General features: G+C 38.8%; 1 protein-coding gene across 2 annotated transcripts in view; it reads right to left on the bottom strand.

Annotated features, from left to right (window-relative positions):
* Positions 1 to 3,163: 3,163 nt before the first annotated feature.
* hip1 (huntingtin interacting protein 1) overlaps positions 3,164 to 26,858 on the bottom strand; it is a 44,286-nt gene continuing 20,591 nt past the window's right edge. For both annotated transcript variants that reach the window (XM_088300867.1, XM_088300868.1), the window contains exons 2-31: positions 26,305 to 26,368; positions 24,908 to 25,050; positions 24,679 to 24,735; positions 21,688 to 21,768; positions 20,177 to 20,253; positions 19,292 to 19,353; positions 17,734 to 17,874; positions 17,096 to 17,153; positions 16,901 to 16,976; positions 16,115 to 16,258; positions 15,714 to 15,811; positions 15,034 to 15,106; positions 14,720 to 14,903; positions 13,958 to 14,046; positions 13,763 to 13,879; positions 13,222 to 13,323; positions 12,176 to 12,370; positions 11,679 to 11,826; positions 11,504 to 11,590; positions 11,286 to 11,393; positions 10,147 to 10,283; positions 9,941 to 10,051; positions 9,719 to 9,777; positions 8,683 to 8,776; positions 7,925 to 8,025; positions 7,637 to 7,742; positions 7,424 to 7,547; positions 7,234 to 7,295; positions 6,186 to 6,303; positions 3,164 to 5,052 (exon numbers count right to left, since the gene is read on the bottom strand). In XM_088300867.1, coding sequence (XP_088156993.1) covers positions 5,042 to 5,052; positions 6,186 to 6,303; positions 7,234 to 7,295; positions 7,424 to 7,547; positions 7,637 to 7,742; positions 7,925 to 8,025; positions 8,683 to 8,776; positions 9,719 to 9,777; positions 9,941 to 10,051; positions 10,147 to 10,283; positions 11,286 to 11,393; positions 11,504 to 11,590; positions 11,679 to 11,826; positions 12,176 to 12,370; positions 13,222 to 13,323; positions 13,763 to 13,879; positions 13,958 to 14,046; positions 14,720 to 14,903; positions 15,034 to 15,106; positions 15,714 to 15,811; positions 16,115 to 16,258; positions 16,901 to 16,976; positions 17,096 to 17,153; positions 17,734 to 17,874; positions 19,292 to 19,353; positions 20,177 to 20,253; positions 21,688 to 21,768; positions 24,679 to 24,735; positions 24,908 to 25,050; positions 26,305 to 26,368 — 3,027 coding nt within the window. In that variant the 3' untranslated portion in view covers positions 3,164 to 5,041. The remainder of the gene's footprint in view (positions 5,053 to 6,185; positions 6,304 to 7,233; positions 7,296 to 7,423; positions 7,548 to 7,636; positions 7,743 to 7,924; positions 8,026 to 8,682; positions 8,777 to 9,718; positions 9,778 to 9,940; positions 10,052 to 10,146; positions 10,284 to 11,285; positions 11,394 to 11,503; positions 11,591 to 11,678; positions 11,827 to 12,175; positions 12,371 to 13,221; positions 13,324 to 13,762; positions 13,880 to 13,957; positions 14,047 to 14,719; positions 14,904 to 15,033; positions 15,107 to 15,713; positions 15,812 to 16,114; positions 16,259 to 16,900; positions 16,977 to 17,095; positions 17,154 to 17,733; positions 17,875 to 19,291; positions 19,354 to 20,176; positions 20,254 to 21,687; positions 21,769 to 24,678; positions 24,736 to 24,907; positions 25,051 to 26,304; positions 26,369 to 26,858) is intronic.

The following is a 26,858-nucleotide window of genomic DNA, read 5'->3' on the forward strand; positions in this document are numbered from 1 at the left end:
CTGTCTTTTTGTAGTTTGTTTGTACCTGCATGCATGTGAAGAGAGGGGAATGTGTTTCTTCTTCCTGTCCGCAGTATATCTGCCAAATTTGGCAGGTCAGGGTCTGCAGCGACAACTTAATGACGCATTCAAAGGCCTTCACTAGGGATGACTTCTCGTGAAGTAATCCGACCTTTTCTCTCAAAAACTCTTCACTGCAGCGCCTTGACTCGCTCCAAGGTTTGTGTTCGAACTGGTTATTAATGCTAGCTATGAATTTGGGCTTGCACTAACTACGCAGGGATGGTTGCGATGCAGTGGTGGGCGTTGCATTCGGTACCTGGGCTTTGTGTTCTTGTAGAAAGTTTTAACGTGACATGCTTACTTCCATCGTATTATTAGATTTTACAGCAATAGCAGTGGGTGAAAATTGATTATGATAATATAACCGCTGCATTCAATGAGATCCAAGCATTACGAAATACAGCTTGTATAATTGAATTATTTTTAGTTAGACTGTAGACAAGAGTCTGTTTCATAATTTATCTGAGAAAGTTAATCTGCTTATATTTAGTCTCTGCGCAGTTGGAAAACAAGATGGAGTCAGTCAGGTACTAAGTCATATGATAATTTGATCCCAATTGAATGCTATTTTCAAGGAAAATCACACTATTAACTATGAATCATTTTTATCTGCTTGATATGATTTCGTCCTTCAATATTAAACAACATTAGTAAGTTGAACTTGTCCTCTTTAATTCGAGACTGTTTCTTCTTTTAGAAATGCTTCAATGGTATCTATACAGAGTGGGAAAGCATCACACGTTCTTTTCAATTTCATGCACATTACGTAATTACGAACAGAAACAATCTCTAATCGCGGATGATTGACCCTAGAAAATAGTACTTCCTAAATATAAAATTATTTTTTTTAAGTATCTTAAATCAATGCTAAAAGTCTTGACTTCAACCCTATGTAGGTTGTTTTACTTCAAATCTTTTTTTAGTGCACAAAGGCCAAATCATGGAAATCCTGCCATTGCCCCAAAAAACCTATTACAGTACTGTTAACTCAATTTGGTGGTTTGCAGCCCTGTGATCACAGCCAGTCTTCACGAGCTTCCCTGCTCAGTGATTAAAGGGTCCCATTTATCAAGCGGGATGTTTGCCCGTACAGCACCAGCACAGTATGCAGGGCTGCTGTTGTGTCACATGGGCAATGTGGTGGGTGGTGCCTGGGAGAAAGACAAGCTGATCTATTTATAGTCTCTGCAGTCCTAAACTGGGCTGCCTAACAGCAGCTCCCCCTCGGAAGAACCACTGAAATAAACAAACGGTTCTGCTTCACTTTGAGTTTGGGAGGTGAGGCAGCCACTCATTCATATTTTATATACAGGACTTTGAGCTTCACACAAATACACAGAATCATGAGGCAATTGTATTTAGGTCAAAATGTGACTCAGTAATAAAAAAATGGAGTCAAGCAAAGTACACATCTGCAGTAATAAACACAACAATTAAAGCATATTACTGCAATACCAGACTGACAGTGTCAGGAAGAGTTTTTGTATTGGACCTCATTCATAAACTGATAGAGGGGTTACAAAAACTCTATACAACCTTGTAAGAATACAAAAAGACCACAACAAATGTTTTGGAGGGACATTGGCTTGTTGATGTCCAGTTTGACCTATTTGTTAGCACTGGAGAACTATGGGAGCAAGTTTCATAATTATTGTAAGGGGGCTTCTGGCCAAAAAGTAGTTCAAATAGCTGCAAAATGATGTCTTTTACTGAATGTTGCGTTTCTGTCTTATGTTTGACATCCATACACACACGTCAATTGATTTGCCTTTAAAAATCTTTTCATGGAGTTCATGAGGCTTATGCTGTAGGCTACCTTACGACTGAATGTACAACCATAAAGGCAGCGGCGGGCCGTGCATTTCACACCTAGGTCTTCAGTGAAGTCCTACTCAAATAAATCCTCCTCTCAATAGCATAATTTATGACAACACGGCTGGAGAAATAATATACAGAAAGACACTTGACTGAGTGAGTGTTGGACGACCTAGCTTCTCTTGAAAGGTCCATCTTGAAAATGGCCTGGCAAATGTGTCTGCAATTAAAGCCACACTTTTCCCTCCTTCGGCCCTTGTGGTTTGAAAAAGCAAGAATATACACGGTGTCCATAAAGTTTCTTTACCATTTAAAAAATTTATGAAAATTGCAACTGATTACATATTATATTCCGATTTGTTCTATTGTATTGTTTTTTTTAAAAGTTTTTTATGACACTGCATTTGCGTGTTTCAAGGATCCTGTTTGTGTAAGAGGTGATGTTGATGAATAATTGTTTTTCCTCAACAAGATATCAATTTTGCAAATGTTTACCTTAACCTTTTAACTGAATATGTGGCACCACAACTGAATGACCTTTAACCAACCATCATTTTTCAGCAAGATGGCGCACCACCACATTGGGGACTGCATGGGCATGGGTTCCTCAATCCAACATTTTCAGACCGGTGGACTGGAAGGGATGGGCCAATTCCTTGGCTGCCACATTCACCAGAAAGCACTCCCCTGGACTGGTTTCTATGGGTCTATGTTAAAGTATCGAGCAAAGATAAGGGACATTACTGACCTAAAGCAAAGGATTACTGATGCCTTTGCCACAATTGATGAGGCGATGCTGCAGCGAACATGGCAAGAAATTGAGTAGTCTTGATGTGCTTTGTGCAATTTATGGTGCCCATGTAGAAGTGTATTAAAAGAGGTAAAAAACCTGTAATAAACTCCAAATACAGTATTTTTTCCTGATTATGTTAGGCCAGGAAAGAAGGCCTTGACTGTCCACCACTGCATAAAGGGTATATTGATCCTGAAGATTTCTGTCATCTCACCAGTGTTTTCAGATTACACAACACTTACGCAATTTGAAGCATACCAAGTTGATCGGTGTTGCTAATATCACTGCATCTTGAGTTTAAAACAAAACAAGCACTTAAAATGAGTCGATGCTTTTAGTGGGAAACTAACTGCACCCCTAAAAAAAAAAATCAATAAAGGTGCATTAGAATTTGGCTCCGCTTGTCGGCTAAGCTCCGCAAAATTGATGTTGACCAAAGCACAAGTGAGATTTGGAGGGGGGAAAAAAACTATAAACCAGACATAGCCAAGATTGTATTAACAAGTTGAAATATTTATTTTTAAAACCTGAAAAAAAAAATAAAAAGAAAAAGAAACCCACCAACTGTTTTAGTACACGATACAAAGACGCATGTCAACGTCGCTATGTGAGTGAGTAGTTTCTTTAACTACAGTGTGAGGCAGTTTGAAAGGCTGGTTGAGCTGGTACGTCGGACCCGAGACAGGTTAATAAAGAACATTTGGACAAAAATACAAGTGTTCGTCACTCAAGGTGCATTTCAGCTCATCTCCAAAGATAGATGAATTGTCTCCATCCATCCCCTCCAGAAAATACTTGACTTTTATTCTCAAACAAGTATGTGGCGTGAAGTGACAGACGACCACAACTAAAGCATGTATGATCACAGAGACAGCACTGCAGTAACACTTGCCTAATCTTTATTTTGCTTTGTTTTATTTAACACTAAATTTTTCTAAAAAACTATATATCATCCGCTCCATGCAGATGTTTAAGAATTATTGGCAAATCCACAATCTTTTGTGCCCAAATTAGGTTTAATATCATCCATTTCACTTAGGTGAACCACAACATGGTGATGAAAGTCTCCGTTGAATAACAAAAAGATGATATCTACTGTAGTGGTTTGGGCCTGCATCGATTTACAGTCCTCTATTCAAATGAAATGAATGCTGACCCAGTGAGAGACAAATATTGACGTTGTAGGTGTGTGAACTTAGATGACGGCGGAAGTTGACAATTATTACACACAGCTACGGTGTCTGCGGGAAGCTAAGGAGACGCCGGAGTGTGGCATCTTTACAGGAAACACACTTCCTACAATGTCTTTAAAGGGCAAAAGGGTGTTCAAATGTTTATGGGGAAAAAAAAGCAAGCGCAGTTTGCTTATGTTCCAATTGTAAAGAGAAAAGAAAAATTCAGGACTTGGATCTGCAAACGCTTCTGTGTTGAAACTCTAGTTTGGCAAGAATTATTCGCAAAATGATTCTGTAATAAGAGGCGTTTTTATAAAATCAAAAATGTATTTGTAAATGGAATTCATCTCTGTAGAACTGCGGGATAGAAAAGGCAGCTGAGCCAAAAGACTTGTTGCTTTTTTTAGCTATGTTAAAAAAAAAAAAAAAATTCCCCTTCTACTTGCAGTTACTGATTAAAATAGTAAAATGTCCATTAATGGCTTTTGTGCGTGCTACTACATCTGACCTTTGACAGTTTAGAATAAATGTTGTGAGGCCCCACTTCCTTGGCAGTCTTCTATGGAAGCGACTAGTTAACAAACAAAATGAGATGGCGGTTCGGTATGATTTAACAGTCAGGTTTGTTACAAAGGTGAAAGAAGGCAGACAGTGCAGTGAAGCGCTATGGGCTTAATAAGTAGTGACATCCCATCACACTGACCAATGGCTCCTGCGGCTTGCAAGCACACTCGATTAAGAGAGGCTTTTTTTTTTTTTTTTTAAGTCCTCCTTGTTCCACTGATGTGATTTGTGGGCTCAGCTCTCATCCTTGCTGTTAGGAGACGTGGAACTTGTGCTCATCATGTCTTGAATGCAACAACTCGGTGAGTGTGTTCATTACAAATTTGAAGCAAGGAGCACAGAAAATAAATAAGTGATAGACTGCACTATAAACAGACACACGCACTCTCTTTGAAGAGGAGGCGTGATGCCGTAAAGTCAAGTCGCCCTTCCAGCCGAGCCTCGTTCCTCGTGGCTGAGCCCTTGGCGCCCGCCGTCTGCGTGAAGACTCCAGACATGGGTGTGAGAGCAAGCACCGTTTCATTTGGCTTGATTAACAAACAAACAAGAGCGGAAAAACTATCGAGACAGAGATGGAGAAGAGTGTGTAAATACAAGTTTCTTCCAGGCGTAGGCCATGACAGGGGTGCGGTCAACCTGAGCCTGCAGGGGGACAAAACAGCAACGTCAAGTCTCTTCTACAATATGGAATTCAAACAAAATTATGCCACAAAGTTCTTTATTTATAACAAATAATGTACAAGTAGATGGCAGAAAGTTCACACGTGGACTAAATTGTTGGTAAATGAAAGGCGAAAAAAAAAAGCAGTTTTCTTTCTTTTAAAATCACATAATGAAAAGTTAAAATTGCCTTTGATGTCTGTTGCAACAGAATTATTTAGAAATAAGAATCTCATGAAACAGGCCTGGATAAAAACGATGGTGCCCCCCCAAATAATTTTAATATGTCCCTATGGATAAATTATTTTCAAATGTGTCAAATGTATTTGGATGGCAGGTGTCTTGAAATTTATACTGACTGAGTCAGCCTTTTTAAAGGAGTATTTCTCAACTGTTGTCACCCTGAGACCATCTTCTTCCTCTTGTTGCAAAATTGCGACCCATTTTATAGACAGTAAGAACAATAAAGCATTTTTTTTTGTTTCCTCTTAAAATAAATGTACAGCATGTTACATTTGAATGCAGTTTCAAATGCGTTTGACATATTGCCAAAAGTAGCTGTGATGTCTGCTAGCCCAACGCTGAGCTGTGGCATATTTGTTTACAGAGGAGCTAGCGACTAGAGCACAAGTGAGTACCGTTTCCATTTCCTGATGCTTACCCAGTATTTTATGTTCCAACAGGAAACGTTCCGGAAAAAACAAACAAAACAAAACATATACATGCCATTTTTTACTGGCTGTCCAGGACACACACACTCACACACAAAGGGGCGAAACTCGTACAAACTTTTTGTTAAGGCACCTACTGTATGTCCACAGATGCACAAATGAAGCAACATTTTTGTCCAGGCCTGTTTCATAATGAATTTTTTGAAACCCCTGATTTTCATTGGTTAATCTCACATTTTTACTCTTTATTATTACAATTATTTTTTTTAATATGATTTCTCTTTGAGTAACAGCGGCATACGGACTCCGACAATTATGCCCATGTGAGTCCATAATTTTTGTTTAGTGGTGTGCCAGAACATTATTTGTAAATGCAACCCTAGCGTTTCTCGTCCCAATGAACACTGCCTTCGGTTCCACTGTGTATTAGTAGTCTGCCCTCACCCTCCTCGTCGACCCCCCAGCCCTCTGCTACCCCCGCCAGCTCGTAGTGTTTCTTCCTCAGCTCCCCGAGACGCTCGCGCTCCTTCTGGAGACGCGTCTCCAGCTCCAACACCAGAACCTGTACAAACACACACACACACAAACATTGAGGGAGGACAGACACACTCTTGTCACAAGGTTTGCTCTTGCAAATGGCCGAAAACCAACAATTGTGAAAGGGTTACTATTTTTATGAGTCATGAACAGGAAATTATGATCCGGGCAGTGACAAAGAGTGGACAAAGGAGCCTTTTTAGGGTGACAGTGTTGCTGTTCAAGTCACACGGCTCTCATGATGTTGCTTTACGTCATACATAGCTAAAATAAGCTAAAATATTTTTTTTCAAAATCTCATTGTTGTGGGCCCGCAATGTTGGCTTCATTATGACAGTACCATGCTACACTAACTCAAATCCAGTGAGATTTCAAAATATTTGAAGGAGGCAAGCAGGATATTTTCTGTGGTAAGATTTAGTTTATCCACACATCCATTTTCTTTACCGCTTGTCCTCTTTGCAATCACAGGTGAGCTGGAGAGGGAGAACGAAACCATACGGTAGGCTTCAGTCTTAATTCATTTAATTATTGGGCCTTTGCATTACAATTTGAGTTGTTAGTTTATGGACAACCTTCTGAATGTTGAGTATTTCAATGCAAACGTAGAAAAACAAACAAAAAAAAGGAAGACGGATCTGTGGCTCAGTGTATTTTAGGAACATATTTACTCAAGCTAGGTTACTGTCAATATGTTTAATGCACTCTACGAATAGCAGTTGTTTGCGCGCTTCTGAATGTGTGACAAAGGTCTGGCTACTGTTTTCCTTTCAATGTGAGGGAAAAAGCAGCCTCAGTTACATTGCTTGTACTATTTGTCTCGCTTTAAGTTCAACTTCCCACTGGATGAAAAACAATCAAGTGTCAAATGTGGAACAATAAGCACATTCCTAAACAGGTCTGCTTATCGTTTCGACTTTTGCTTGTTGGGTGCATGTTGTATGTTACTGCCAACCTGGGCGTCCATTTCTTGTCGCTTGATCTGTGTGAGCGTCATGCTGGAGAAGTCCATTGTATCTGCGCCGCAATCAGAAACCCCAAAAAATGACATCAATTGTTTGCATGCAGCAGCAGAAAAGAAAACTACAAGCTACTTAAGGTTTAAAATTGTTCGCTCCGCATCTAAAAACAACCCATGTTCTTACCTTTGTCTTCAATTTGGGACTTCCCAGACTTGGTGGAGGCCACAACAGCGGCAGTAGCCTGCGTGACGCCTCGGGATGCCTGCTGCAGGCGGTGCAAGTTGGCACTGTCTTTGTCTGCTTTAACCTGGGGAGGACAACACCAATAAACACTGAACATCTCGATTATCCCTGACTGTAAAAACCCAAAAACATTTGATGGCAGTTACGACTCACCTTTGAAGCAGCAACAAGTTGCGCTGTGCTGGCCGCAATTTCACGGGAACACACCATCAACTCCTCAAACTTGCCTTTGCCCTGCACCACAAGATCAGCCGCATCCCTGAGATGACACATTGTGAAATGCAACACGGTCAATTACATTTCTAGCCTTCATTGGAATAATTCAAACGTTAACATTATGAGCTGTAGTTACACAAATGATCGTGTTTACTTTCTTTGTACCTGTTGAGCTCAGTACTTCATTCATTAAAAAGTTATTTAATTAGAAGGTCGGTTACTTACACCATGACAGTGGCTCCCCATCCAACCGCCTTAGAAGCAGAAATCAGGCCCTCTGTCCAACGGGAATTCTTGGCATAGAATTCCTTGGTGGATGCTGCGCCCTGGTGGACAAAGAAGGAATATTAAGCCAATTTGTGGTAAAAAATAAATAAATAACCACAGCTGCCAAGTCGCAGTACTTATAATGGTGCAGCTCAATGAACAAGACAAAACATGACTACAAATGAGATTATTATAGAGAAGGTCATTTTTTTCAGTGGTTCAAATCAAGAAGTAATTTTATATATTCATAAAACATACAAAAACACTTTTCAAAAGTCAAATTCCTACCTACATTAAAAAGCAATGTGACTTTCTTATTAATCTTAATTTATTGAGATGTTAAATTTGGGGGTGTTCGTTTGCTGTAAACTGTAGTAATCAAACATACAAAATAAATCAATATTTACACTTCTTGTGTGTAGTGAATCAACGTATAATCCAATTTATTGAGATGCACCTGTATGTGCCTGCCATGTGTTGCAGAAAAAAAACTAAATCTTTTTGTGTGTGACTTTGTGTGTGATTCAAATTTCATTCAAATTGACAAAAAAAAAGCAATCACACCGACAACCCCCCACATTTGTTTTTAGCAATATTATTACTTTTTACTCTCGTTTTAAGCAACCGGACAGGTTGATTAATATTGGGTGAGTATACGATAGCGACAATCAGTTCGCCCTCTTCCAAACTCGAAAACAAATTCAAACAGAACGTACCCTGCCACTCTCAACAATATCCCTTTGTAGATCTTTGGAGGACAGAACAAGTGTCTTGATAGCTGTCATCAGATCCGTGCACGAAGCTAAGATCCTGCAAGGGGTGACAAGACACACACATGCATTAAAAGTACAGTATTAGTGAATTTGAATGATTTTTTTTTTTTTTACAAAATAAAAATGAACTACAAAGATTTTCCCCACTAAAGAGGCACACAACCCTCAGGTAAACAGATTATGGAAGTGTACTTTTAACATGCGTTGACACATTGTGTGTCAAACAAGCCATGACATTCTAAAGAGGTTTTGTGGTCAAAGTTGCGAAATACATCGCACATAACGGTCCTAGTGTGAGCGTCATTGCAAACCAGCTGAGACACTGTACACTAATTCTGCAATGCACTTCTCACATTTACGTCATTGTATTACAGGAGAGCAGTTTGGAACTGAACTGCAGACTGTTCTAAATGCAGAGACCTCTGTACTAAAGCAGGAGGTTGTGTAGTAAATACTGTAGTTGATTTTCTCCTGTTGCAGTGGCACGACCGAAGGACGTACAGTGTAATTGTAGGATTGTTGTTGTTTGTTTTCAAGTAGAGTCATTGTTGAGGATGAAGAGAGAAGATTGTGTTGTGATTTGTTTTGGGATGGTCAAGGTGACTGTCATCCTAGAATGAACAGTCCAATATCACAGAATGTCATGCCACATTTTTAGTGGTTTAAGAAAACATGTTGTGATAATGAGAGTATTTTTAGCAGAGCTAAATTAAGATTCAGGAGTAAGCTTGTTATTCTTTCATCCCTCCGTTTTCTATACCGCCTCTTGTCATTGGTGTTGCGGATAATTACAGCCGACCGTAGCTGACTTTGGGCGAGAGGCAGTGTACACCCTGGATTGGTCACTTGTCAACTGCAGAGTGTTGTTATTCTTAGCAATCATTTTAATTCTGAGGCCTTTTATGCAACATATGAAATTAACTCGGAAGACTTTAACATAAATAAATCCAAGCGTGAAGTAGACGTTTGATTTTATTACCTCTCATTGACCTCCATCTTGATGCCAGTATCAACTGCTCGAGACTTGTTAAGCATTTCCTGTTGGCGGGGGCGGGGTGGGGTGGTGGTTGTGGTTTTACGACACATGAAAGAAGAACATTCAAGTCAGTATGACAGCCAAGAAAGTGGTGACCACTGGTTCCCATGATAAAGAAGTGTATTCTTGTTATGCACAGCGGCTATACTGAATATATGAACACACCTCTATCCTTGCAGCAGCTGATTCGACGGCTGCAGACGTGGCCGCCATTTCCTGCTCCACAAGATCACCCAGCTCTCCTTGCTGCAGCTCCAGACCCCGAGGGCGCAGTTTCTGAATTCAGGATTGAAGACATCACAAGGCAAAATTGTCATTAATGTGGGAAAGTGGCCATTGTTCACAAGGACAACATTTAGACAGGTAACAACCTGCGCGGAGGCCATTATGGCCTGGAGAGCCTCCTTCAGCTTGCAGTTGTCTGCTGTTGTTATGTCTTCCTTTTTCTTCATGTGGCCCAATAAAAGCAGAGCCTGAGCACCACATGCCTTCACACTTGCTGAAAGAACTGTTGCAGGGTGCACATATTACAACCAAAATCATGGGTGACATTTTACAAAAATGCCTATCCCCCAAATAAAACACACATGGGATGAGCAAGGGCTCATTTGCATGAGCAAAAGCAAGCGGTTTTAATCAGAGAGTAGATGTTCAAGGGGAAGTTTGCAATCATTCCTACACCCAGAAAAAAAAAAAAAAAACTTTTTTATCAATGTTAAAATGGTCAGTATTGCCTGACAGTAGTACTTCATGAAAAGTAACTACGGTACATTCAACTGTTCCTAGTAGTTTTAAGAATACAACCTCCCCTTTAAGTGTACGTAAGAAAAGCGTCACGGTAAACCACCAAACAAAAACATTAAAAGTAAGCATACTGCAATCATGATGATGTTGCCGTTCAGGCACAAATGTAGTTACTAAGTTTGAAATCTAGGCTTGTACAGTTCAACAGGAGACTGACATGTTTGCAGCGAGACATGATTTATGCTTTTGTATGAATAGCAACAGGTGGACACGCAGGTTGATTCCACCGTTTGCCATCCAATTGAAGAGCAGAAATTTGTTACGCCTGCACCACTATATGGTACTGGCATAGGTAGAAAAAGAAAATAATAATAATATTTTTAATAATGATAAAAGTAATAATTATGCTGTGAACATATCCACTTTGAGATAATTGAATTTCATAAGAGCCAAAGCACATAGAACTGAACCAAACCAAAAACTGAGCAAATGCATTTTTTTAACTGTTCCCCCCTTGTATATACTTACTTGGGACATTTTTGTTTGGTGGTATGCCGTAAGATTTTCTAATGTGCCTTGGATTAATAAAGATTGGGAAACACTGGTTTAGAAAAATGAGTAACATAATAGTTTGATGGAAAAGCATTTCAAAATGTAGGATGTCGTGACCTCACTAAGCAACTCGAATCTCAAAAGGAGCCTACAGACTCATGTACTGTATATAGTTTAGCATAACCGATACAATAAAAAAAAAAAAAAAGTTTACCATCAGCTTGCTCCACAGGCACCATGTGAGAGGTGGCACTGCCCTGAACAATGGTGTCGCCCACTAGGTGGCCACATTGGGTCACCACTTTAAGCAACTGAGAGACACCTGTGTAATAATAATGGAACACAAAAGAGAATTAACCTCAATCACTCAACAGTTTTGCATACAGGATGGAAGAAATGCGAGACAGCATTCCACATTAACAGGCTGCTCACTTGAGTCATCAGCTAGAAAGGCGTCTCTGGCAGGATGGAGCTGCTCCACGCAGTCAAGGGACGCTTGACATCGGGATGCCAGGTAGTCTGAAGAGGTAGGCATTAGTGGACATTGTGACACACACTCACACTCTTACACTAATGAGCACCCAATAGCAGAGGAAGGTACAGCAACCTGCTGAGCTGGTGCAGCTGATGTGGGCTGGATCATCGATCTGGGCCAGTGAATCTTGGATGATCTTCTCTGCTTCTTCAACAGCTCCCTGCAGACTGGACCAGCAGGCCGCGAGTAGCTGGCTCTCTAACACCTGCTCCCTGCTCTCCTATGGACACACAAACACACATGCTCCTGTCACTTAGGGCTGGGTTAGGGTTACCCTTTGCTTACAGAAGAAGCAAATGGCAATTGCAATATTCAAAACAAGTTTTCCACTCACTTTTCTTAGTAAATAAAGCTGGCAGGAATTGGAAATTAAATTAAAAAGGAAAACTAAATAACAGGCTTTATAAGTGAGTCCATGAATACAGGTGTGATCTTTTAAATGTATTTTTAGAGCATATACTATAAATGAATACATTATTATAATAGTCATGGCTGACCCACAAATAATAAATGTAACTGTATACATAGCTGGCCCCGTTGATTTCTTTGTCAAGAATTTGACCTTTTACCTTGTCATTGAGCTGATTTTGCAGGGCTTCGGCTGTCTTTACACCACTCTCCCTCTCACTCGCCAACGAACTTTGGACACGCTCAAGCTCCTCCCCTTGAACAGCCAGCTCGGCTTCCACTTTGGACAAGGACTCAACGAGTGCGGCTTTCTGAGATTCCATGGCAGCTAGTTGAGTGCCGAGTGCCTCATTGGACTGCGAAATAATAAAAAAAAATAAATGATGTGTTACAGAACACATGAACAATCGTAAAATAACACCATTAGATGGGAAGTCTTGATCAGAACAATATGAAGATGTGGAATTGTTATACTTCAGGATACATGTGACCGCCAGTTATAAACAAAGATTGCAACACCGCTGCCTTTTTATAGTTTGTGTTTTGGCACGTAGTCTACAATAAGCGTTGAGTGGTGGTCAAGTCCACAATCAAACAAAATGTGGAAAGTTGTGGTTACGGAACTTGGCAAAACAAACTATGACAACAGAGTGAAATTTCATCAGTTCCTGTATGTTGGAAGCTTGTCTTTGTCTTGCGTACATGGTTTGCACATTGTTAGAATGAGCTCAAAAAATATATGGAAGTAACTTCCAACATGAGTGAATGGTACAATGTGGGAAAGTTAAGTGTGGATGAGAAGTAAAAATTGGGATAGTAACACTGTCTATGAGGAAATGAGTTTGGATCAATGACAATGACCAAGATAGCTCTTCATTATTGCAAACTAAAATAAAAACTGTAAAATTATTACCGAGTGTGACCAAGTCAATTAAAACTATGCATTATTATTTTTGTTTGGGCAGAATTGTTGATACAGCCACTCAGTTGGATTTCTTTTCATTGTGCTGGTAAACCAGAGGAGAAAGGCATGCGAATTTCATATCGGATCAACATATTTTTGCTCCAGAAAAGGAAACCGTAAAAATTTTATAGAAATGATTAAAAACACAAACATTTGGGTCAGCGTGCATTGCTTTGAAAGATTCTGAGAAAGACTGAATAGGACATCAAGCTGTTTTTGTTGTAACGATGAATAACAACAGACCTGTTTTGAGGAGGTCATGGTGGTCTTGAGGGAATCCAACTCGGCTCTGCTGGACACCAGCTCTCTCTGCAACTCTTCAACGTGCTCCCGCTGCGCTCGTTCCTGGGTTGATAAAATGTCACATTTCTAAAGATCAGTTTTGAGTCTCCAAGGCCAAAGTAAGGTACAATATTTTACAGTGGCGTAAGCTCAAAGCACACCACCAAACAAATGTCACAAAATGTATGAATTGACAATTATTTTAATTCACTCGCAAATTTACTTAGTCCGTGTGAAATCTGGACTTACTTAATTGAACACGAAGCCGATATAAAAGCCGATATTGACGGAAGACAAACATTTTTTACACTGCCAAAATGTAATGAGATAATATTGCGGGATACACCTGATGATTGTAAACAAATACACGAGTGCGCCACAGCACAGTGGTCGGCAATCACTGCTGGAGATAAGCTACACACCCCAATTTATGAACGTGGTTAAAAGAATATAATTTTTTTTTTAAAAAAACGAGCAAAGTCAGGGTGACTTTGATTCCCACCTGTCTGTCTGCACAATCGTGGGCAGACTTCACCTTGTCCTGCATCTCTTTCCTCACTGCATCTATTTCATCCTGAGCTGCCCGAGCTACCGTCATCTGCCGGGTCACCTCTGCATTCTGCTCCCACACACAAACATACACTTAGAGTGACAATGAGAAAGGTTTTTGCAAATGAAGAAATGTGTTTTTCCTCACCTTCCTCAGCAATTCCGCATGGCCTTGTACCAACTCGCTGTACTTTTCCTTCAACTTGGTATAGCGCTGCTCATTGGCCTGAGCTTTTTCTGAAAAATGACCAAGTATACAGTAAGCAATGTGGGGAAATGCTAATTATAGGTAGACCTTGACATATTATTACAGACCATTTGTGAAAACATGGTAGATAATGCAGCAGTTTGTTGGCATTAGTGTACATTTATGTACACAAAAAGAAATGCAGAGACCGATTATGTGTAATGAAAATCCTCAAAAAACAGTAAATTAACCCTTTAATGGTCATCGTATCTATTCGGCACATAAACTTGAGAATGTTTTAAATGATTGTCTCTTTGATATTTGTTTGTACCGAGGCACTTTAGAACTCCTCGTTCGAAAGAACTACCAGTATATATTTGTTTAACATAAAATTAGTTTAAAAGGTGAATTGAAGAAATATTTTTTTTTCTCAACAATCTTAAATCATCTTTGTTGGAATAGTATAAAATCATCTCTTGCTTTTCCATTATAATTGAAAGCCCCCTGTATGCAGTACATTCAGGAAAATAAAATGGATTAACTGAATTACTGTTATTTGTTATTCAGAAACCTTCTTTGACATCTTTAACTACCGGTATATGGTCATGTGTGTAACATACTGTACTTTGCCTACAGTTCAGGGTTATTTTGCACTACTTTATATTTTCTTCCACACCATCAGATCATAAAATAACCCTGTGATATATCAGTGCGAGGGCTTACTCTCTATCTCCGTCAGACTCCGCTGCTCTTTCTCTGTGTCCTCCCTGACTCTTCTGAGGTCGTCAAGCTCAGCCTTTAGGAACTCACTCTCTCCCGCTGCCTGTAGCCTCAGGTGGCTCTGCTCCGCTAGCTCTGCCTCCAGCTCATTGACACGACCCCTCAAAGCTTGACATAATCGTCCACTCTGGCAGATGGAGAGAGGAAGAGGAGGGCAAAGGGGATTACATTTGCTTCATCAAGGAAATCATGAGCAAATTCATTTATCGGGCACTTGGATTAAATTATGGATTGGGCATGATTGTTTTCCCTTTTACCTCCAGTCGGAATGATTCCAACTCGTCCTTAAGAGCCTGGATCTCCCTTGTCAGCTGTTCAATCAGTCGGTCTCTGGCAGAGGGCGAAAAACAGAGCCTGTCAATCAAAAGCTCCAACCAAATCGCAGTCTAAATTTGGGTTTTACATTCAGATACATTCATCATCAATTGAATCAGTGTACAAAAGATCTTTGTAAAGAGTTAGTATTCAGACGTTATATTATTATCTGTGCTAATCCAACAATTCAGGTCAAAGTTATGCCTTTGGAATTTTAGGTAATATACTGGACTCATCTATCAAGTCAGATTAGTTAAACAAGATCACCGCATAACAACGAAAACACATTTTTCAGCTCAAGAATGCATGTAAATAACTATATCACATCTAAAATAATAATAAAAAAATGTATGTGCTTCACTGTTATTGTTAAAAATATATATTTGAAAATTAAAGGAATGATAGTTACAGTAGCATTATAACAAATATTGTTTTGACCATTAAATTACTGCGGCAATTACCCCTGCAGTTAATTTAGGGCAGCTGTTGTGCAAACCCTACATTTGAAGGGGGTGTAATCCAATTATCAAGTACTGTGAAAATCTTCAGCTGTGTTTAATACATTACTGGACGAAAAGACATTTTATTACAGATGTTTATATACAAAGTCTTCAAGACATACTTCTCGTCCTTGCGCATCCCATTGTGATTGTTGAAGTTGAAGGGGTCAATTGCAGCGGAGGTGCCAAACATGTCATCAAATTTTGTCTCCACTGGAGCCTAAGCAGTCAAGATCCAAAGTCAATGTCAAACACATAGTGTTAAAAAAAGTTTCCTCAAGCCAGGGATTTTTGATTCATTTGGCTTGGTGACTTTAGTCAACTGTGAATCAATTCTGCTCTTTGTATAATCAATTTTCAGACTAAACATTTTGATTTTCATCTTGTGTTAAATTCCCATCTAAAAGCAGCATTCAGAGCTTTGGGTTCAAAATGTCATGCATTATTTTAGCATCCATAGCTACTGGTTCATCAGCACATAATTGTAAAGTTAGTTCTATTCAGACACTTGTCCAGTGTTTACCGGAAGGCCGGGGAGGTCCGTGTCCACCAAGTCATCAGTTTCCACCATGTGTTCTGATTCTGGGGAAGACGACTCAGCGGGGATCACGACCACAGGGCTGATGTGCTCCGACAGGGCAGATGCGCGCAGGAAGTTTGGAGGATTCTGCGAGGATACATTTCATTTGTTTTAAAAGGTTGGTTTGCCTTTTTATTGTCAAGAAAAAGACAAAGATTACACAGTCCCACTAGTAAATATCACAAGTGGATGTTTCCCTTGGCCATGTGGTTACCGTAGCAGAATGAGCAGTCACATTTCAAGGTAAAGTGCAAAAAAAAAGAATAAGCTTTTAAAAAATGTAAACTATCAATTGACTCCATGATGGAATTGGATTAAACTTCTTGGTAATCTAAAACTACCATCAACACAGAGGGCTAAAAGATAAATGTGTTTGATAGACTTTTTGGGCAGACCTTTTAATTTATTAATCTGTCTGAGTTGGACTAGGACCATTAGCTCCCGCTCAATCAATAGTGAATAATTCCAAGCCTAAAATGAGAACAGTCTGGCGAAAGTCCTTTTCTAGTCCAGCATGACTGTGTCCTTAGCAGAAAGGTATGAAAAGGTATGCGTGGAGCAATTTTGTTTTGAAAAACTTGTACAGAACCCTGACCTCAACCTCAAACACATTTCGGCTGAAATACAAGCGAACATTTTACAGTTTTGTAGTACTGTGAGTTTGTGATGGCCATATTTTCCAATAATTCTGTCCATACAGTTAATGTGGAGATTTAGGTCAATCATCACCTCAGGCAACTGTGGGATCTGGATCAACCGCTTGAAGTACTGCAAGTTACTGGAGCGATAAAACAGACTCTTCAACCTGCAATGGAAAGAGTGGAAGAATGACATTTGAACAGGGCGGTCAGTGCTAAGGTTATATGCATGCAGTGACAGCGTGACCGACGAGATTTGACTTTGGGCACCAGTGACCATTCATACTTTTTAAACTGTTCCTGGAAGCGATCTCGGTGGCCTTGGAGTGTGTCTGCTGGAAGGCCTGCATACAAAAATACACACAAGTCTGTTAACACATCCAATTGTCAAATTACAGATGGGGTTACTTTCAGGTTGTCAGATTAGAAGACTTTCAGAATATATTACAGGAATATAAAGGAGCTAATTCACAGGAACTTTTGAATGTAATTAAAACATTCCGCGTTTTTCAAAAACTTACAGCAACTTCTTGCTAGAACACAAGCTAGCTGTGCAGCGACGGGCCTCTCTCTGGCTTCTTAACCAAATGTATTTATTTTATAATTTATTTAATTCTGCATGTGCACTCATCTATGTTGAGTTTGACTGACTTTGTGACTTTTCAGATTTTTTAAAATGTTTTGCTCCACAATAGCTTTTCTATCTAAATAGAAGACTTAATAAAAGCCTTTAAAATGATATATCACTTTAAGTGAATCCTTTCTTTTAACTTAAAAAAAACGTATAAGTGGCTTGGACAATGGATGCTGTTTAAAAAATTCCATATTTAGTGAGTATTAAATTAATTAGGAGGACTACATGCATGAATAAATGAAATGTTTTTTTTTTTAACTGACTGAGTAGCAGAGTTGAGCGTTACTCACACGAATGCAGCTTAAATAGCAGCTTGACTGTGTAGTCGTAAAGGTGGCTGCAGTCCAAGATGACTTGGATGAGCGGAGCCAGACGACATTGGCCTGCAGCGGTCACTGACACTGACCGAGACATATCCAGCGAGCTGAATACTGGGACACAGACACAATGTTATTCAGCAGCTCCGGTTGATTTTTCAATTTATCTCAGCTTTACAATTACTGAATTTGAAATGTAAACCCAAATCTAAAACTGAACGTAAATATTCAGCATTGTTTATGCATTCGACTTATCATGGGCAACAAAACACACCCGACACTCACATGTTCCAATACTTTTCCTCTCACAACAAATGAGTGGATGTAAATACCTGAAAATAAAAGCTGAAGTGTTGATCTCTTGAAATGAAGAAAATGTTCTAACTTTTGGAGGTAGGGTGTATTTGTGGCAAGAATTAGGGAATAATAAGAGAATGGCAGATTTTTTTATTTTTTTTTTTGAAACGCCAAATATATTACCACAGAGCTTTTATGCCCCAGTGTACATTAAAAACATGTTCAATAATATTTTCAGTATGTATGTCCTTTTCTTTGTACATTTTCCCCTTAAGGTAATGGTCATTACATGATGCTATTTTTCTAAGTAGGTGTCAGGTAGGCCTGTTTGGTTTGACTCATTACAGAGTCCGGCCTTTCCAAAATGGTAGGAAAAATAGGCAGCCTCAATCTCAACACTAACATCGGTGTTTGTCTCTCTCTCTCTCTCTCTCAGTCATTAACCCGCTCTTTCCCTTCATCAATAACGCAGGCCATGAGAGCCTTGCACAGGTGTGGTTTCCTGACAGACTCAAAAACACACACAATTACTATTATTATTATTTTATTTTTTACAAAAACAGACACGTTGGCCTCGCCTCTTAAACCCTGAGTGGTAAAACACTATAGAAATAGATCACAACTGAGAAAAAAGGCGAGAGCTAAAATGGAACAGCACAAATTAAAATGAACAATCTCATAAAACTTCCCTTGAGTTGTAGCGAACATTAATGTGAAAGACCTCTTCCGAGAATGTAATTTCCTCCGATTCATTTATGAGTGGAGGGAGAGCGGCTTTTGCAGCATTTCCTCTCAGCACAGCAGCCTATTTTTAGCCACATCCATACACTGCGAGACACATGCACCTATGATGACTCACCCTGACAACAACAGGGTCGGTAACCACTCAATCAGACGCATCACTGGTCTGATGGTAAAAGTGTCTATTTTTGTACGACATTAGAACTCGATCACTCAGTCCTATCTGCGCAAGTCGGAATGATGCACCCTATGAATACACATTTTTATTCTTTAGCTTTCGACGCAACTTAAGACAGTCGCTGTTCTGTTGTTCTTGTGGTATCTAATATTTGTCTTTTAATTTGTGCGCTAATTTCCCGCTAATTTATATTACACCATATGGAAAGCGCTTGGTTACAGCTGCAGCTGTTATGAAATGCGCTATATAAATAATGTTGTATTGTATTGAATGTGTGTTCACAGCTGACTATCCCATCAGTCCAAAAGATCTTACCACCAAGGAAGAGGTTGAGTTGACACTCCAGGTAATCAAACATCTCTACTGTTAATTGAAAGCTAGGGGGCAGACAGAAAGAGAAACACGTTTCAAAGACTTTTTGCAAAATGTAAAGTTTCCATTTTTCTATTTGAATGGGGAAATACATGTACAACATCACAACAACACATCTGGTTAAGAAGTGCACGAACGGATACAATCCTAAATCATTTCATCTAAATTTTTTTTTTTTTCTGGACATCAAATCACCGTGATGTGGGTCGGAGGAAAACTAACATTCCCATATTTGCTGATATATAATTTGGCATTTTGCATACTGTAGTTTTGTTTCATTGTATGTAAAGATTGACAGTGACTGAAGATAAATTTGCAAAATATTTTGATCTAATAAGAACTTTGTTTGAAAACAGCAGCAACCTACAAAACAAGTCAACTATTTTATAGAACATTAAAAGAAGAAAAAGAAATTACTCAATACCACGGCAAACACTAAAAACAGTCAACATTTTTATTTTTTCACACTACTGTAATTTCTATTTATAGCCAAGACTTAAGAAAATGCTCAGGGCACCAAAAGATTTGTTGTTTATTATTTAAGTTCTTGGGTTGTATAAAATCTCATTCAATATTTAACATTTGACATCCCAACCATTAGACGAAAGGGTGGAAGCTGAGTCATTTGAAACATACATGACATCACCTTGGCTACATTAGATATATATTGTAATTTCATAATGACAAAGAGTTAACACTTGATACTAATTAATAATATTTCCATTCTTTCCTATGGAGAACATTTGAACAAATCAAATATCAAACGGACTTTTGACTTTTTATTTCGGGGTCCAGTGTGAAAATGAAGTGGCAGCTTGTCTTACTTACAAGTTGTTGACGTCATTCTCTCCTGCCTCTTCAAGTTGTCTGTTTGACATCTGCAGGTTGCCGGGGAACCGAGGGTTCTGAAATAGAAGACAACACATGAAAGGTGGAAGCTCAAATAACATGATGAGCGGTACACCTTGGTCTATCTGTGAAACACTTCTGACTGAATCACTATTTTTGTTCGAAGTGCAATATAACAATCCTGCTGAAAACTAGTGATGCTCTGTTTGATCGGCCAAAACACTTGATGCCTTTCAGTACTGATCTCAAAAAAACAATCATCCACAGTTCATACTTTGCAGCCTGTGTGCAGAGTAGTTTCTCCTCCCCTGCTCCTTAATACTGCACATTATAGACTAGTAAGCAACTGAATCCTAATATGTGCTTGTGAGAAAAAGAATTGATAAATAAATTATTAAATAAATAAATTAAATCAATTATTAAAATAACCATTAGTGAGCAGCTCTAAAATTGAAAAATGTGCCAGCATTCCACGTGGTTGGTATAAGAAATGCTGATCTCACCCATGGATGATCGGTAAAGCATAAAACCCTGATCAGGACACCCCGACTGAAAACTTGATTTAACACTTTAATCAATTTTTTTAATGAATTACTTTACATGGCTTGCAACCAGCTCAGGTTGTACCCTGCCTACTGCCCGAAGACAGCTGGGATAGGCTCCTGCATGCCCGTGACCCTCATGAGGATAAGTGGCATGGATAAAGAATTACAGTAGGGGTATATATTTGAATGGGAAAATCGGTTTTCATTGAAAAGATGTGAATCGAATCGTTTCATTTTAAATCATATCAAAATATGTATCAAATCCTCTTTTACTAGAGAGATGTATCCTTGAGGAAATGCAACATTTACAGTAACCTACTGACAAATTTAATCTTTGTAATCTTTGTTTGTAAAACAACAACACAAAACTAATTGAATCATACCCCTTGGAACTGAACCATACCATATTGAATCAAAATCCCTCCCAATTAACCGCCCTTGATTCATATCACATCCCATGTATTGCGCTACGCATCGACCTGGCTTTTATTGGACGCACCCCTACAGAGTAGAGACTAAGCATAAAACTAATAAATCTATTTTTCTAACCACATTTGACATGCTACTTACACAATGTCATAATTAATTGTAGGAAATATGTTGCATACTTTTATAATGACATTTGTTTTGTTTACTGAAATGAATCATTCTACACTCTCTCCTCCACCACTTCACATTGGGATCGGATACTGCATTTAAAAAAAGAAAAAGAAAAATGAAAAATAGTAAATCAGGCTTGGCTACAACTATGACTCGCCTCAGTTGTCCCATTAAAAGAAGCCTCATTTATAGATACTTGAGAGGCCATTAGTATCACAGCCGGAATGTTTGACGAGAAACCACCCATGCCCCGGCAGAGAAACAATGGCAATGAAAAGAGACTTCAGGCAAAAATAATGAGTGATGAGGGAGTCTCACTGGGGTTTATAGGCCATGCCAACTCACTTTAATGTGAAACTCCATTTTGGTGATGAGCAGTTTGAGGTAGATGCTGCAGAGCTTCCCGTAGCCTTCACTCAGGTGACCCTGCAGGCAAAAAAAGACTGAATCACAAAGGGAGACAAACATTTGGAGACATGTGTAGAAACATTATCTCCTTCTTTTGGTCTGCAAATTGGCTGCTTCAAGAGCACAGAGAAATTTGGGATGACATTTTGTTCAGAGGCGGTGTTTAATGAAATTTAAATAAATGTAATAACATTTAATTAAATTCCATACTCCTGCTTTACTGGAATTGAAAAGTCAAATTTGTAAATGGTTAAGTTGCTTCTCATAAGAAAAAGCATAACTTGTTCTGAGAATGGGGACAAAGTTGAAATACTGTAAACTCCTTACTTAACCAGTGGGTGGTGATTACACAAGAGGAAGGAGAGATTCAGTATCCCCTTCATTGAATAATGACAGTCATCATTAGAATGGCACTCAGTGAGATAAGAACCAAGCGCTACACCTTTATTTGTCTTAACTCAAATAAGATTTCAATTTCACAAATGGGGGAAAAAATACCCCAAATATAAGCAGAGTAAATAATTGTCTTCTTTGTTACAGTATCATATATGTGGTGCTGGTGCACTCAAATAGGTTGTACTGATGTATTCCTTTAATAGTCCAACTCCAAAACAATTGACTACGTTGATTTTGTCAGAGAGGTTCAACTGATGTGTTGAGTCAAATCCCATTGTACTTTAAAGCTGAGCGAGGTTATTCACATAAAATAATGCTCGATCACACGTATGGGAGCGCAATAGCAAGTGTACTCCAAATAAGCCAAGCTCTGAATGAGAACACTGACTGGCCAAAGGTACTTTTTCTGAATGGAACTATACAATCACGTCTAGACCCTGCTCTGGCTGACCTGTTCATATTCTTCTGCACTTATTTATTTAGTGGTTTGGCTCCACCTCCACTAAATAAATAGTCTAACATCAACCTGCTACAGGGACAACGGATGCAAATTAGCCATTGGCTATAATCTGGCACATTTACGGGAAACTGTTTGATTAATATGCACTGTCCCTGTATACTTTCAAAAATAAATACAAATAGGATGAGTCCACATGTGTGGTGTGAGTGAGGACACAAGCTGCCAAGTCTGTCACTTGGCACTTAAAATCCGGTAGAAACAACATGGTTAATTAGATATTTGGAGCAGTGAATTACACCCTGCAGGCAATTTCTGCTCCACTTTAACTTTTCACACATGTTGCTCTTGTGGTCACAACCCAGGAAGTGTCAGCACTCCAAAACTGGAGATAATTGTATGTATTGTTGGTTTTGGACTTGGGATTTCCTCTTCTGTCATAATGCATTTTTCCACACTCTTTTGCACAACCTGTCAAAATGAGTTTGCGATACGGCTTAAGGTTGACATTTATATGGGGTTTGCCACTGCCACGACCACCGATTTTTTAATATTAACGAAAAATCTGACCATTCAAAATCACAGTCATTTATGACCAGTGGTGGGCATGTTACTTCCAAAATGTAATACATTAAATATTACTAGTTACTTGCATGTGAAAGTAGTAAATTTCTTTACAATATTACTGTATTCGCAGAGTAATATGTTACTCAAGCTTAGTAAGTTTCTTTTAAGTTACTTTTTTAAAAATCAACAATTGATATATTTAATAATGATTTTAACATTTTAAAAAGAAATTGCAAAATTTGCTACAATGCTGTAGCTGGTAAAGGTAGTTTATAACGAGGATATAAACCTGCATAAGGTAGGCTATAATATCAAATGTTTTCTATGGTGGGAGATTGCTACACCTTGATCAATATTCTAATCAATAAGATTTATTTTTTAATAGAAATATTGGACGTGATAATCCGTCTAGTAAATAAATAATCCCAGACAGTAAACCACAAATGAAATGATCAACATAAGAAAATTAATTTACACACAAAAAAATAGGGATAGATGATGTATAAGTGATAATTAATCTAAATAGAGTACGTGTAACAAAAGAAATCTATGTATACTGATGAACTTAAAACTGACCTGAGTATTGTTTTTTTTTTTCATTAAAAATAAATTACGATTTCAGTTAGTTCTAATTCTCTTTAGTACAGAGAGACAAAGTTTTGAGGTGAATTAACAAAACTATAGAAATAAAAAATGAGCGTATCAGACTCTAATTTAATGGCGCGTATTATAATTTGTTCAATTAGTTGCCATAAGCAGGACGTCATCGGCCACCGCACATCTTTGGCTTCGAGGCAGACAGATTTGCGTTTTGATTGATAACAGCCAATCAGAATAACCACTTGTTTTACATACTGTAATTGATGGTGTATGATGTATGAGCTGATTTTTACTTAGATTTGTTCCAGCTTGTATTTTGAGTATAGATTTTATTTTAGGAAATCATGACAGATGTTGGTGTTGCAAACAATAATTTCTCAGCCATGACAAATGCTGATCATCGGTTATAAACAAACAAAATGTTTGGAAAAGAGACCAAATGGGCAATTCATTCGATTTTGCTGCATTACATTCCAGGTGAGTCATGAAATTCTGATAGTGGAAATTGGTTTACCTTGTAAATGAGGTAATAAACTCACTGCTCTTCTGTTTAAATTATGTGATCAAATCTGTGCTGTGCATTAAGCGACTAAATAAAATTTATAATATTACAGACATTAAGAGTAACTAGTTATATTAATTCATTACTGCCTAAATGTAATAAATTACTGTACCGAGTTACTTTTGTAACGTATTACCAACACGAAAATAGCATTTGCAAAACCAATAAAAGGATATCAAAGTTTGCTTAAAATAAAAAACTAAAAAAGTGGAGCTTTAAATATGCAAACAGCATTTTTACATAAAGAACGCCACATATTCTCTGATCATATGGAAATAATTATTTCACCAAGTCAGCAGTAGCTGCATGCTGTGACAGGAACAGACAGCCAAGTGTGCTTCCTTACCCACATTCTGCTCATATCCGTCAAATCAGCCTTATTCCTCATTGAGTCTTTTATCACCTGGAACGGTGGCAACAGCCAGGGAGGAAATGAGAGAAGAAAAAAAAAAACTTCTTGAGTTTGTGCAAACAAAAAGGGTGATAACATAGAATTGGAGAGGAAATTGCAGGTATTAATAGTTTAATTCAAAGTGGAAAATGCAATGGAGGAAAGTGATATTGTCTTCACATACGTTTGGATGTCCATCTCGTAGCAGTTTGTGGAAGACGTGGCAGAACTTCCAGCAAAGGACTGCATTGCTGGAGAGAGGAAGCCGGTTGACGGCTGCCCAGAAAGTGTGGGCGCCTTTCTCATGATGAGTCCCCAAAATGCAGGGTGACACAGTCAAGGACCAACATCTTAAAGTGCCAAATCATTTCTCTCAACATTTGATTCCCAAACAGGATGTTGAGGCACCCTGGTGTGTCATGAGAGATCATCATAGGTGTTGCTGGAATGTATTATCTATTAATCACACATGCAGGTTTATGTTTATTCATCTATAACTTATAGTGACAGGAAGAACAATTGTATGCTCTTCCATTAGATGGCAGAAGGTGCAATAAAATGGCTTCTTGCAGGTATGTCAGTTTTGTGCTGAACAAAAGGGTCCAGATTTCACACTGTGTAAATTAATAGATTTGTGAGAGGATAATAATAATTATTTTTGTGTTTGTGTCATTTTTTTTAAAGGTCTAAACAACTTGCTCGCCAAACATCAGGCCGCGCATTTTGGAACGGGCTGCACAGATGGGGAAGAAAATAAATAAATAAATAAAATTATTTCTTATTCCAGTCAGAAAAATATTTTATGTTGAGAAATGACCGTCTTTTCTCTGTTAAATCCCACTCTTGACGTATGTCAAGATGCTAATTGCCTCGGTCGCATTACGCTAATGTGAAACCCAGTAAAAAACAGACCAAGTACGAAGCCCTCTCTGCACAACATGCGGTGAGCACTACAGCCCCCGCCCCCAAACCGGAATGGCCTCCACCCTCCCACAAAAGTTGCAGTTACACGAAAGTTACAAGCTCGTATGAACCAGTCGACAGCGGAAAAAAGGTTGGAAACCACTGGTCTGAATTCTCAATATTAGCAATTCGAATCACTTTTGGGAAAGTGTCAATCATTCTCGGAATTTGCTATTCGCAGTCAGGCATGGTTTCTATCCCCTGCAGAGAGTGGGTATCCACCGTATTGCCCAATGAGAACTTTGTTCTTGGATATTTGTTTGGGACAAACACAGAGTTTCATAAACAGAGAAGAGTTCCTGGCCGCAATCCAAGAACTTTCATTTTGTCCCTCTACCCAAACAGACGATAAGATTACTATTCGTTTCACTAACTTTAACTTTAAGCAGCTCAAGATTACTGTAAATGAAATACAAAACTGCACCGACAGTCTCGTTCTCGGTCTCACTTTATGATGTATCCCACAGGATTAAATTAGCTTCAGCGTAGATGAGGCTCCCCTCAGTTTGTTGTTTTGATCTTGCACTAACATAACCTCTTCTGGCGAGCTCTTACGCCACAAGGGAATCACAATTTCAGACGCACGCACGTATGCATGAACACAAAATAAAAGGATATTCCTGGCATGCTTCTCTTTGACAGCAACCTCATGAGTGTTGATGGCCTTGTTGATGCTGACTGCCTGTGAGGACAAGGAATGAGAAAAAAAAGTCAAAATATACATTTTCCAAAACTTTCAAGTGTTTCATTTCACAACTTGACATGCTTTTATCTTTCACAAAAATCACTTTTCCTTTTTTAAGATGCCCAGAGAACAAGAGGCAGTGAAGTTTGAGTGAAGGTGATTGACCTATTTTCTGTCGCGTTGGTATTCAAGGCAGCAGCTGAGAAGCCTGGCTGAGCTCTTCTCTGCATTTGATGATAATGGGAGGCTGACAGCAAACAGTCGAAGCTTATGAGACAGTTTACCTGACGCAATTGTATACTACAGTCACTGTCTAAGACAAGAGATAAACGCTTATAAAATACCCGAAGGAGCAGATCACCGTAAATATGGCTGATACGCATCCTTCTTTTGGAAGCACCCCATTCCTGGGCACAATTGCATATCACTCCCATCCTCCGGTGGTTGGTGATTTGGTAAGTAGAAGGGAAAAAATAACTATTTGTTC

This window comes from Idiotropiscis lumnitzeri, chromosome 7 (assembly GCF_059441095.1).
Source record: "Idiotropiscis lumnitzeri isolate Australia: NSW breed Sydney's pygmy pipehorse chromosome 7, RoL_Ilum_1.0, whole genome shotgun sequence".
Lineage (NCBI taxonomy): Eukaryota > Metazoa > Chordata > Actinopteri > Syngnathiformes > Syngnathidae > Idiotropiscis > Idiotropiscis lumnitzeri.